The sequence below is a fragment of the Telopea speciosissima genome, chromosome 2 (genome assembly GCF_018873765.1).
Source record: "Telopea speciosissima isolate NSW1024214 ecotype Mountain lineage chromosome 2, Tspe_v1, whole genome shotgun sequence".
Classification (NCBI taxonomy): domain Eukaryota; kingdom Viridiplantae; phylum Streptophyta; class Magnoliopsida; order Proteales; family Proteaceae; genus Telopea; species Telopea speciosissima.
Window position 1 is genome coordinate 57,061,126 of NC_057917.1, and position 12,196 is coordinate 57,073,321.

The window sequence follows — 12,196 nt, forward strand, 5'->3', positions numbered from 1 at the left end:
CATCCATCTATATTCCCAAGAATGTAACAGAGGCTATGGCAGATCCAAAATGGAGAGAAGCAATGAACACAGAGATGTTGGCTCTTGAGAAGAATCACACTTGGGATCTTGTTGAACTCCCTAAAGGGAGAATCCCGGTTGGGTGCAGATGGGTATTCACAGTCAAGTTCAAGTCTGATGGTACTGTGGAAAGATATAAGGCAAGACTTGTCGCCAAGGGGTATACATAGGTGTATGGCATTGACTATCAGGAAACCTTTGCTCCAGTGGCCAAGCATAACTCCATCCGTGTACTTCTCTCAATGGCTGCAAATCTTGATTGGCCATTGTACCAACTTGATGTGAAGAATGCATTCTTACATGATGACCTAGAAGAAGAAGAAGTATATATGTACTCTCCTCCTGGGTTCAAGCATCCTGGTGATAATGGGAAAGTGTGTCGACTTAGGAAGGCTCTCTATGGACTCAAACAGTCTCCTAAGGCTTGGTTTGAAAGGTTCAGACAAGCCCTCCTACAGAATGGCTACACTCAAAGTCAAGCTGACCACACATTGTTTATACAGAGGAAGGGCAGCACTAGTATAGCTCTCATTGTTTATGTTGATGACATTGTGGTCACGGGAAACAGTGAAGCTGAAATCTCAAAGCTTAAGCTTTATTTGGCTCGGCAATTTGAGATCAAAGATCTTGGTCTATTGAAGTATTTTCTGGGGATTGAAGTTTCAAGATCTAAGCAAGGGATCAATGTTTGCCAAAGGAAGTTTGTTCTTGATCTACTTAAGGAGACAGGCTACTTAGGATGCAAACCAATCTCCTCCCCTATTGAGCAAAACCACAAACTAGGGGAAGATTGTGGTGAACCTTTGGTGGATGCTGAAAAGTATCAGAGGCTAGTAGGTAAACTTATCTACCTTTCACTCACCCGACATGACATCACCTATGCTGTTGGAGTAGTGAGTCAGTTTATGCATGCACCCAAGATGGGACATCTTGATGCAGTTTATAGGATCCTCAGGTATTTGAAGTCATGCCCTGGAAAAGGTCTTCTCTTCTCTAGGAATGGTCACTGAGAATTGAAGTATATACGAGATCTTGATTGGTGGGTCTATCTCTCGATAGGAGATCCACATCTGGATCTTGTACCTTTGTTGGAGGCAATTTGGTCACTGGAGGAGTAGAAACAACCGGTGGTAGCATGTCAATCTTGAGCGAGTTTAAAGCCATGGCTCATGGTGTGTGTGAAGTCTTATGGTTGAAGAAGCTTGTCCAAGAATTGGGGTTTGAGACAACTGAACCTATGAGTCTATATTGCGGCAACAAGGCAGCCATCAGTATTGCTCACAACCCAGTTCAACATGACAGGACAAAGCATGTTGAGGTTGACAGACACTTTATTAAGGAGAAAATAGACTCTAAGGCTATTTGTACTCCCTTTGTGAAGACGAATGAACAAGTGGCTGATATCTTCACCAAAGGACTTGGCTCCAATCACTTTAGTTTTATGTGCTGGGTATGTATGACATATACCACCCAGCTTGAGGGGGAGTGTTAAGAATGGTTGTAGTGTATCAGGGGTATATGTGTAAATATCCCCTTGTATTATTTTCTTATTTTTTGTCATTTGTATAAGGCCAAGGGCCTAGGTGTAATTTACTATTCTTTTCAATATAAGCATGTTAGTCTCTAAGTTAGAGACATAACACTTGAACACCAAAACCGTGGCTGCTCTCTTCTCTTTCTTCTCTTCTCCTTCTTCAACCTAAAATCTAACAAGGTGCACCCTGACAACCATGACTGTGGATTTGACTAAGGGGTTTCAGTAAGAATTGGTTAAGACCAACTCGATCTAGAGAGAGAAGTAGAAGAAAAGATGTGTTGTAGGCACCACTAAGAAATATTAAAACAGTTTATGTACCTAGCATTAAGGGTTATAATGACTTACACCAGCAATGAGTGAGGTATTTCAAGAGGCTAAGTTTAACTACGAAAAAGGTAAACGGCTTTTATTGGATTAACAAAAGAAAATTATAGGTGGAAGTGAAGTGAGAGAAGCCATATGGCAATGATAAAATTAAAAGCAAAAGTGGAAAAAAGGACAAGAGAGAAGAGCATAGCGTTTTCTTTCCTGTTTAGTTTTCTTTGGATGTATATCCTCGTATACCTTTAAAGCCAATAAAGCCTTCTCATTTTCTGTCACCCTAAACTAAAGTAGTAGTAATAAGAACAACAACAACAACAACAAATACTCTTCACTTACTTTTACTAGGGGGAAGCACATGCACACATATATGCTGAACATGCAGACTCTTGGGCCAAATTCTGGCCTGATTATTGAACTTGAGACAATACATTATACCGGTCTAAGGCCTCTTGGCATACTGGCATCGATCGATTTGGCATAATAAATAATAATCGCGTGAACAAGCTCAAGCATGATGAAATACCCCAGAATTTTGAAAGCCTAAAAGTGTTGATAAATAATTAATTATCTATGCACGGGTATTTTCGTAACTTTACACCTCAGGGGAATTTCCGTAATTTTACACATCAAGGGAAAATCCGTAAATTTATAATTATTTTTCCTTATTACCATTGTGTGTAGAACTTAATTCTAGAGATAACCTAGTTTTGGATGACTATGAGTGGGGTCGATCCCAGACGGCGGAGTAACTATTATTAGAATATTTGTAAACATTTGAGTCACTTGATGACTACTTGACTTGTATTGGGAATTTGGGATATTCATACCATCTTGTTAGTTGTTATTAACTTATTGTACTTAATATTATGACTTATGACTTAAGTTATGACTTATGAGTCAATGAGTCATTCACTTTATGTTTCCAAGTGACTTTACTTGTTTAAATTGCAAATGAGTCATTCACTTTATGTTTCCAAGTGACTTTACTTGTTTAAATTGCTTATTAATTATTAATTTATTATATCCTCTAGTACTTAAAGTCTTAAACAATGTGTATGAGTAATTAACTACGTTATACATTAGGATTCGACCGTATACTGCCAATCAATGGTGCAAATCCAAAACACCACTTTGGGTGACTATTTTTGCAATTTGAACATTTAAATGTGTTTATATAACCTAAAATAGGGTTTCCATGAAGTTTCAGGCCTTAACTTGGCCTAAAACCCACCCAAATGACCTACCGAAACCATGCAGAAAAATGCAATATTTCGATCAAAATATCTGAAATTTCGGATATTTTGGTCAGCCCGAAATACCGAAACGAAACAAGTTTTCGAACCTGGGTAGTCAGTGGTGTATATTAGTCACAGAGTGGGTGACAATAGTAAGTGATTGTAAGGGGGCCATTTTCCTCTCGTATTGTGAGTGGTAGCAGCCTATTTCCCTCTGTGCCAGCTAAAGTGACAAAAAGGGTGATTTCAAATGATAGAGTTCTATTAAATATGTATCAAGAAAGTGTTTTATCAAGTAGTGTTGTTTTGAGAAAATTTAAAGTGTTTGATTTAATTGTCGTGAATGCTTGGTTGGTGTTATTGTATTGTACTCTTGCTATTTTCTGTCTTACTGGACTGTTTAGCTCACCCCATTTTTTACATCATAGAGGATTGAGATACTTTTGGTGGAGAGTTCAAGGGTGACTCAAAGATTTATTTTCATTACTCATTATTTTATTTCATTAGATGGATGTAATAGGGAGCAATTTGAGAGGAAAACTCCGATAGATTGGAATTTGAGATTTGAGTTTGGACAAACATTAGACTGCCACCAGAAGGAGTTTTTATGAGATTTAAGGCTATTGTTTGAATATTTTATGTTTGAGAGTTGAATTTGATGATTTGTTTTGAACAATTCCACATGGTTTTAGCGATCATTTGATCAGCGCTCGTGAGGGTTGAACCCCTACCTTTATCCGGTTTGGGTCATGACAAATAACCTTTCAACATGTAACATTTTCATGTTCAAGGAATTATTACTTATAAAATGTAGTAGATCTTATTCTCTTAGCATTAGGATATTTTGTTCCTTTCTATAAACAAGTTTTATGAGGGCGGGCCTTGGTGCAACGGTAAGGTTACTCCATTGTGGCCAAGGGGTCACGGATTCGAGTCTGGAAACAGCCTCTTTGCGAAAGCAGGGGTAAGGCTGCGTACATTATGACCCTTCCCAGACCCTGCAGTGGCGGGAGCCTCGTGCACTGGGTACACCCTTTTCTCTAAACAAGTTTTATCATACATAAAATATCAAAACAAGAAATTGCGCAACCAAGTATTTAAAAACATATGCATAAGAAGCGAAAAAGATACCACTCCACAATCTTCAGAAACTTGAAGTTCCTTGAAACCACTCCGAGTACATGCCTCCAAGTCAAATATAGGAACTTTCGTTCTTCGGCGGTTCCTTATGTCATCAATGTTCTGCAAATAGAATATTTGTTATAAGATCACAAATGACATAGAAAACAAAATTACTCATACGCTCTTGATAGCTTATACACAGTCCATGTAGAAAGGCTTTCTCTACATGGTCTGGCCTTTTATGAGCCATGTGGAGAGCTCATTTGGTCAACCACGGGATGGGAAGGTCACCCCTTGGATTAACCACATGTCAAGCTTTGGGTCCTATCTACTGTACGGTGGACCATGTTAGGACTTTTACGCGCATCTTTTTCAGTGGTAGAACTACAATTATCTCAAAGCGGCCAAAAGTTGAGATTCCCAACCGAATTCAGACCTTTATATATCCAAGCGGGAGAATGGAAATGAGCTGTAACTTCCAAACTCATAGATCATTATGTAGAGAACATGTCCACAAATAATTGAACACCAACAGAACTAGATTTAAGACCATTCCGTTATCAAGACTTTGAGCTGACAATAAACCAAAGAAGAGGGTGTAAGATAAGGGAAACAAGAAATCAACATCTTACCTTTGAAAGCAAAGACAGATCCAAAGTGCTAAAGTCATCATATTTGAAGTCCTTTACTTGTTCAGATTTGTAATAGCTTTCAAGTGAAATAACTTCACAACCAACAATATTTGCCATTTTATGAGCCAGGCTAGTTTTCCCAGATCCACTTGGGCCTCCTGTAATAACAAGAAAATTAATGATCTCACAAGTCATAGCACAAATATAAATAAGCATCGCAAGGCTTCAATATAGGAAATACAGTTAATCCACACTAGCAGCTATAGTAGAACTATTAGATAAAATTACTACTCAAATAAGACATTGAACCTCAAACATTCAGAATGGTCCTAGGATACTGGTCCTGCATTCTGAAAAAAGGATGCAGTTCCATGAATCTACAGGTGTTAATTTTAAACAATTTAGAAGTTAGTACTATAGAGTTGCTGATAGCCATGTCAATCAGTGACAAACAGGGCAAGATGCACCCAATAACAGGGAACAGAAATGCACATTCAAAGAACTAACCATTAGTTTGCAGTATGCTCCCATCAAGAAAAGAGAGGAAAAAATAAAAGGCATATTCTATAGTCAAAATTTCTACAATTAATCTTAAATTTCAATATAAATACTTATCTAAAGAAGATATAACTCAGAATGTTTGTATTCTTGTGGGTATGTATGTAGAGAGAGAGTATACAGTCCACATTACCAATGCCTACAACAACTGGAAGGCCCTTATTCTCCATCAATGCCTGGGAAAAGAAAAGGAAAGTTCACTTCAATCCTTTTATTCTAATGAACAGTATGTATCGATGAAAAGTATTTACCAACTTCCTTAGGCTCCAAACTCCAAAAAAGAAACCTGCAGAACACCTCACATCACCTTATCCAATAATACTTACCTGGATTGCTTGAACAGAAAGAAGCAAGCCTCTATCCAAGTCATATGAATCAGGCATTGGAGCAAGCTGCATGGTATCCCTGAAAGCAGAAGAATCTGCAGTTGCTTCATGAGAGAAGCCTAAACTTATGAGGTTATAATAAATGCTATCTACTCATTTAGTAACCAACAACACAACACAAATTAAACAGAAAAGAGAGTACTCTGGCAAGAGGAACCATAACTCTAACCTATGACCGAACTGCCAGCATGTGAAGGATCTGAGGAAACGAAGCGCCATGTTGCCAGTACAGGCTCCATGTTGGCCTTTGTCGGGGATCGAGTCCATGGCAGAGATAGATCCTCAAGCCTGTTAACAAAGTTTGGAGTAACACGAATTGGCTTTGGAGCATCAATTACTTTTTCCTGACGCTCAAATGAAGATTTAGCCGACACAGGTGGTGGTGTGTTAAGACGTGGTACAGCTGAAAGTGAAGATATCGATTTGATCAAGCACCAATAAAGATACATGGAAAAGGAACCATGAAAAGGCTAGCCAAAAGAGAATAGTGAAGAAGGAATGATGCCCAGTTCCCCACCTTGAGTTTCCAAAATCAATTCTAGATATGATTTAGTGATCCATGGTCCAGTGATACCCATTTTCGAAGCTTCTGCACCCACTACCTATATAAAAAAACCAATGTATGATGCCCTTCCATGCCAAGGATATTTTTATTTGATCAGGATATGGTACAACCTAATTAAGCTTACAAAGGAAAAGTTCAAATTGTTAACAAATAAATAAAACTTTAAAAAGTACATAATATATTTAACAGTAAATAATATACTTCATATGCCCAAAGCTATTCAAGGAGAAAATATAATCTTTGATTTCAAAGAAAGTAGGCAGGAAAATACATGATCTTAAATTTTTTTTTAAAAATGAGTATTTAACGTAATTAACAGGAAATGGGAATAAGTGACAGCTGAAAGTTATGGTCTTATGGAAGACGTCCTCACTCTTCAGTGCCTTAACACTAAGGCTAATATTCTGGCTATGCATAATTATGATGATATGGGGACCCTTCAAATGAGCTTAAATGAATTACTGAAATTTCCAGCAAATAGACTTCAGAGACCTATCTTCGGTAAAGTACGCATGCTTCTATTACAATGTGATTGCCCTCTCCTTAACATGTGAATTCTCTCTATTTTAATTTTCAAAAAAATTATACAACTCTCAACCACCAACTATTGCTCCTCAATCATTCAAGGTTTCAAAATCCTCAACCAACCAAAGGCCCATCGTCACAAACCTAACCCTAGAACCCTCACTCAAACTCTAGTTAACAGAAAACCTAAAGCCTAAAGCCTCCTAACTACAATGTAGGAGATTTCACTCTTTACAAACACTATACTCGGTACTGCCTTAGTTTTAACTATTTGTATCACCCTTTTCAGTTCCTTAGCTGAATTCCAATCTCACCCAACTTTCATAGTTCATACTGTACCTTACACCTTATTTTATAACCTGCAAAAAATCCCAACTTTGTTTTCATATTAAACTTTCACATGTAAACCCAAGAGTTGATAAAACATAGCTGTTTTCATTAATATCCTACATCACACCAAGTTACAGTTTCTATTCTGCACATAAAACTATGCACAGCAATAGAAACAAGTGCAATGTAATTTATTCACATCACTTTTTTAGTTTTATTTATGCAATGCATTTGTGATATTATGCTGCGAATCCAGAAGTTACAGAAAAGAGTGCAGACATATGACAGCTTGACCCCTCCAATGAACCCAAGCTAGGTCATGCTCTATGTCCAGTAGAAGTGTGAACACTTGAATGTAAACTGACATGAAAGAACAAATCTGCTTGCAAGCAACCACTTAAATGAAAACTAAGAGTACTCAATCATGTAATTGCAGTACACAACTCCAGCAGAATGTAAAATCCAGAAGGGTAGAAAAGAGGAGTTACAGAACTAGAACCACTGATCCCAAAAAGCTTTAAATAATGAATCCATACTTTCCTATCAGTGCCCCTCAACACCATGAATGTCTCGCCAAGTGTATCAATGGTTTCAAGTGACATTGACAAGTTGCCAATACTAACTGATGTGGATGCACGTTTATAACTGACTACAACAGTGTAACCCAAAGCCAGCAGACCACCTAAAGTCATCCGCCCAACCTGTTATAGGAATCATGAAGAAAAAAGGGTAAGAAAGCTTTCAACAGATTAGAAAAAGCATGCACTAAAGGGGAAGACATTATAAAATTCTTCTCCAGATAAAGATATCAATTTTCATAACTATCATTCACTAATATTTTCATTTACAAAAGGAGTACACAACAAATTATTTATACGATAATCGCATAGATATTTAACCCCAGGTTAGAGTAAAGCTCTACTCAATCCTGTTAGTGTCACTAATGGGATTTCTTTAAGTAAAGGTGGTGCAAACCCGAAATGGTTAGCATGCCAAGATCGAAACTGGTAGGGGATAGGGTCTGAACTGAAATGGGTTTAATTAGGCTAAGGTTGATTAGGATGGTTGGCTGCTGGTTTTGATGGAGGTAATGAAAAGGCCATGGCTAGAGGGCTATAGGAGGAAGGTTATGTATAGAGTTTAAAGGCAACAAAAGGGGTGCAATGGAAGAAGGGTGGATGGACAGAATATAAGATGTCTTGATAGCTTACTTGAAGATGATTTGCTGTAATGGAAGATGGATGCTTGAAGATAAAGATGATAACTAAAGATAACTTAGACAACTAGAGTCCCACTAGTGTCCCAGCCGTAGGAGTCCCACCCAAACCACCAAGGGAGATCCACCCAAGGCCACTTGCTAACAAGTAAAAGACTCACAAGGAGATTGATTTGTTGGTTGTAATTCATACTTCCATGAGCAGCCATGGTCTCTTTATATAGTATGAGGAGAGAGGCATAAATGCCTATAGGTTAAAACCACCAATGACTTACAAACATGACTTTAGTAACCTACTATTAATGACCATGACTTTAGTAACCTACCACCAATGACTTTAGGTTACAACCAAGACTTTAGTAACCTACCACCAAAGACTTTAAATTACAACCAAGACTTTAGTAACCTACCACCAAAGACTTTAAGTTACAACCAAGACTTTAGTAACCTACCACTGATGACTTTCAGTTACAAACATGACTTTAGAGAAACTAAAAGACAAGAATAAAGAGGGCCAGCCAAGGTGGTCTCGATCCGGTCCTAGGCCCAAGAGGATTAGCCATGGGCTAGGCCTACTACTGTTGGCCAGACTTGGGCCTATGCACATGAATCCTTAGTTGGGTGGGCCTTTGGCTGCTGCTGGCTGTGGGCTTGGACTGGGCCTTTAGCCTAGCATACTTCTTACAAAGTAGTGATCGGGCCTTCTTGATGGTGGGCTGTTGGTTGGACCAACTGGATGCTCGCATCAACTCCCCATGTTAAAATCATTCATCCCCGATGAATGCTGGATAGTCATGTACTCTTCATAGAGATCCGGATCAAGGCGTTTGAAATCATCGGCATGGATCCAAGTAAGACCAGTTCTCGGTGTCCTTTCCATTTGACGAGAAACTTGTGATACCCCCATTACGAGTTGCAACATAATGGTCATCAAGCACGTCTTCAATGGTATCCTTCGGGCAGCCTTGAATTGGGGAAGACGAAGGGTGTGCTCGGTATGGCCATCATCGGAATGATGACCAGTGTAAAGAGTGAGATCGGACGCATTGAATACATTGGTAATGTTCATGTCGGTGGCAACTCTAAAAGATAAGCATTAAGACCAATTTGCTTGAGCACTTTGTAGGGACCCATCTTTCGTGGGTGCAACTTGTGGTTGGTTCCAGACATAATCCTCTCAACAGAATACGAACCATAACCATGTCACCGGGTGAAAAAGTGACTAAACGTTGGTGCCGATTAGCATTTAGATAAGAATCATTGCTAAGGGCAATACGCCGACGCACATCTACATGTACCTCGGTGATGTGCCTAATAAACTTATCCGCCTCAATGCCGACTTGAGCATTAGGAGGGAGTGGGACCAAGTCTATCGGACGTCGGGGTTGGACTCAAGCACTATCTCAAAAGGGGTGCGACCGTGGTGCGGTTAACCGAGCTATTATAGGCAAACTCGGCTATGTCAAGAATAGGTGGCCAAGTCTTCTCGTAATCCCTTACCAAACAACGAAGGAGATTACCTAAGCTCCGGTTGACAACTTCTGTTTGCCCATCGGTTTGAGGATGGAATGCCGTAGAGAACTCCAACTGGGTATTGGTTTTCAACCATAGCGTTTTCCAAAAGTAGCTCATGAACTTGACATCACGATCCGAAACAATAGACTCAGGGAGTCCATGAAGGCGAACAACTTCTTTAAAGAAGAGTATAGCAATGTGCTGTGCATCAGATGTCTTACGGCATGGGATAAAATGGGCCATTTTGGAGAAACGATCAACAACCACAAATATAGAATCATGCTTGTCTCGAGTTGGAGGAAGATCAAGCACAAAATCCATACTTATGTGAACCCATGGCGAATGTGGAACGGGCAACGAGGAGTACAAACTAGTATTTTGCTTAGTTCCTTTCGCCAGTTGACACGTACGACATTGTTTGATCTCATGCTCAACATCCTTGAGAAGGTGAGGCCAATAGTAACGATCAGCAACCTGTAGGAGAGTCCTATCACGCCCAAAGTATCCACCTAACCCTCCTCCATGTAGTTCCCAAATAAGGTGCTGCCTTAGAGAAGATGCGGGAATACATAAACGAGTGCCCATAAACAAATAGCCATCATGTAGTGACTATTTGAAATCTGTCCCACCTTCTTCGCAGGTGTTATAGACCTCGGAAAAATCCTGTATCATGGGATACTCGGTCTTTACATGATCAATGTTCATGGCATGGGCTAAAAAAGTATTGAGCACCAATATTTTTAGGGCTGAGGCATCGCCACCACGTTCTCCTCGCCGCCTTGTATTTTAGAGCAAAGACAAACTCTTGCAAATAGGCTACCCATTTGCATGTTTTTGGCTAACCGACTTTTGTGAATGCAAATGCTTGAGGGCCTCATGGTCTGTAAATAAGATAAATTCTTTTCCAATCAAATAATGGCGCCAATGCTTCAAGATTTGGACCACAGCATACAACTCCATGTCATAAGTGGAGTAACGCCGTTTTGCATCATAGAGCTTCTCACTATAGAATGCGATTGGGTGTCCAACTTGCATAAGAACGCCACCTATACCAACATGGGAAGCATCAGTAGACACCTCAAAGATGATGTCAAAGTTGGGAAGTCGTAGGACAGCGCTTCGTCATACACTTCTTAATTTGAGTGAGGGCTTTAGTAGCAGAGTGTCCATTCAAATTTTCCTTTGCCTTTGAAACACTCTGTTATAGAGCCATGATGGTGCTGAATCCTTTGATGAAGCGCCGATAAAAAGAGGCCATGCCATGGAAACTCCGGACTTCGGTGATGGTCTTTGGAATTGGCCATCGACGATGCTTTGAACCTTCTCGGATCAGCTTCAACGCCTTTGGAAGAGACAATGAATCCAAGGAAAAGAACCTTGGGCAGTATGAAAGAGCATTTCTTCAAGTTGATATATAGCTTCGCCGAACGGAGAACTCGCATCACACGGCGTAAATGCTCCAAGTGATCGGTTGTGTCCTTGCTATAAATCAAGATGTCGTCAAAATACACAACCAGAAATTTACCAATAAATGGGCGCAATACCTGAGTCATCACCCTCATGAAAGTACTAGAGGCATTGGTAAGTCCAAAAGGCATGACTTTCCATTCATAAAGTCCCTCTTTAGTTTTGAAAGCCGTTTTCCATTCATCTCCGGGCCGGTTGTGGATTTGGTGATTCCCGCTCCTTAGATCTATCTTTGAAAAGATATTGGAGTTGGAAAGCATGTCCAACATGTCATCGAGCCGAGGGATTGGAAATCTGTACTTCACAGTGATCTTGTTGATAGCGCGGCTATCGATACACATTCGCCATGTACCGTCTTTCTTTGGGGTGAGAAGGGCTGGTATAGCACAAGGACGTATGCTTTCTTGGAGAAAGCCTTTCTTCAACAATTCTTCAACTTGCCTCCTTAACTCCTCATGCTCTGTTGGACTCGAGCGGTACAGGGGCAGATTTGGTAAGATAGACCCCGGCACAAGGTCGATAGCATGCTGAATGTCCCTCATTGGGGCAACTCGTCTGGAAGTTCCTCTGGGATAAGATCTGCAAAATCATTCAAAAGAGCCTGGATAGGCTTAGGATAAGTAACTTTGGGGATGGGGATATTTGCCTTTGTGACCAAGGCCATGACAAGGCCTGTTTCAACACTTGTTTTTACAAACTCCCGGCGTGGTACAGCTAGAAGATT

The 12,196-nt window shown here is 39.8% G+C and overlaps 1 protein-coding gene across 4 annotated transcripts in view; it reads right to left on the reverse strand.

Moving 5' to 3' along the window:
- The window catches only part of LOC122651681, a 98,908-nt gene that overhangs the window by 33,440 nt on the left and 53,272 nt on the right, over positions 1-12,196 (reverse strand). For 3 of the 4 annotated variants that reach the window (XM_043845164.1, XM_043845166.1, XM_043845167.1), the window contains 7 exons: positions 7,811-7,975; positions 6,372-6,456; positions 6,024-6,257; positions 5,795-5,898; positions 5,602-5,644; positions 4,911-5,068; positions 4,288-4,398 (listed from right to left, as the gene is read on the reverse strand). In XM_043845164.1, coding sequence (XP_043701099.1) covers positions 4,288-4,398; positions 4,911-5,068; positions 5,602-5,644; positions 5,795-5,898; positions 6,024-6,257; positions 6,372-6,456; positions 7,811-7,975 — 900 coding nt within the window. The remainder of the gene's footprint in view (positions 1-4,287; positions 4,399-4,910; positions 5,069-5,601; positions 5,645-5,794; positions 5,899-6,023; positions 6,258-6,371; positions 6,457-7,810; positions 7,976-12,196) is intronic. The other variant, XM_043845165.1, reaches the window with a different exon arrangement.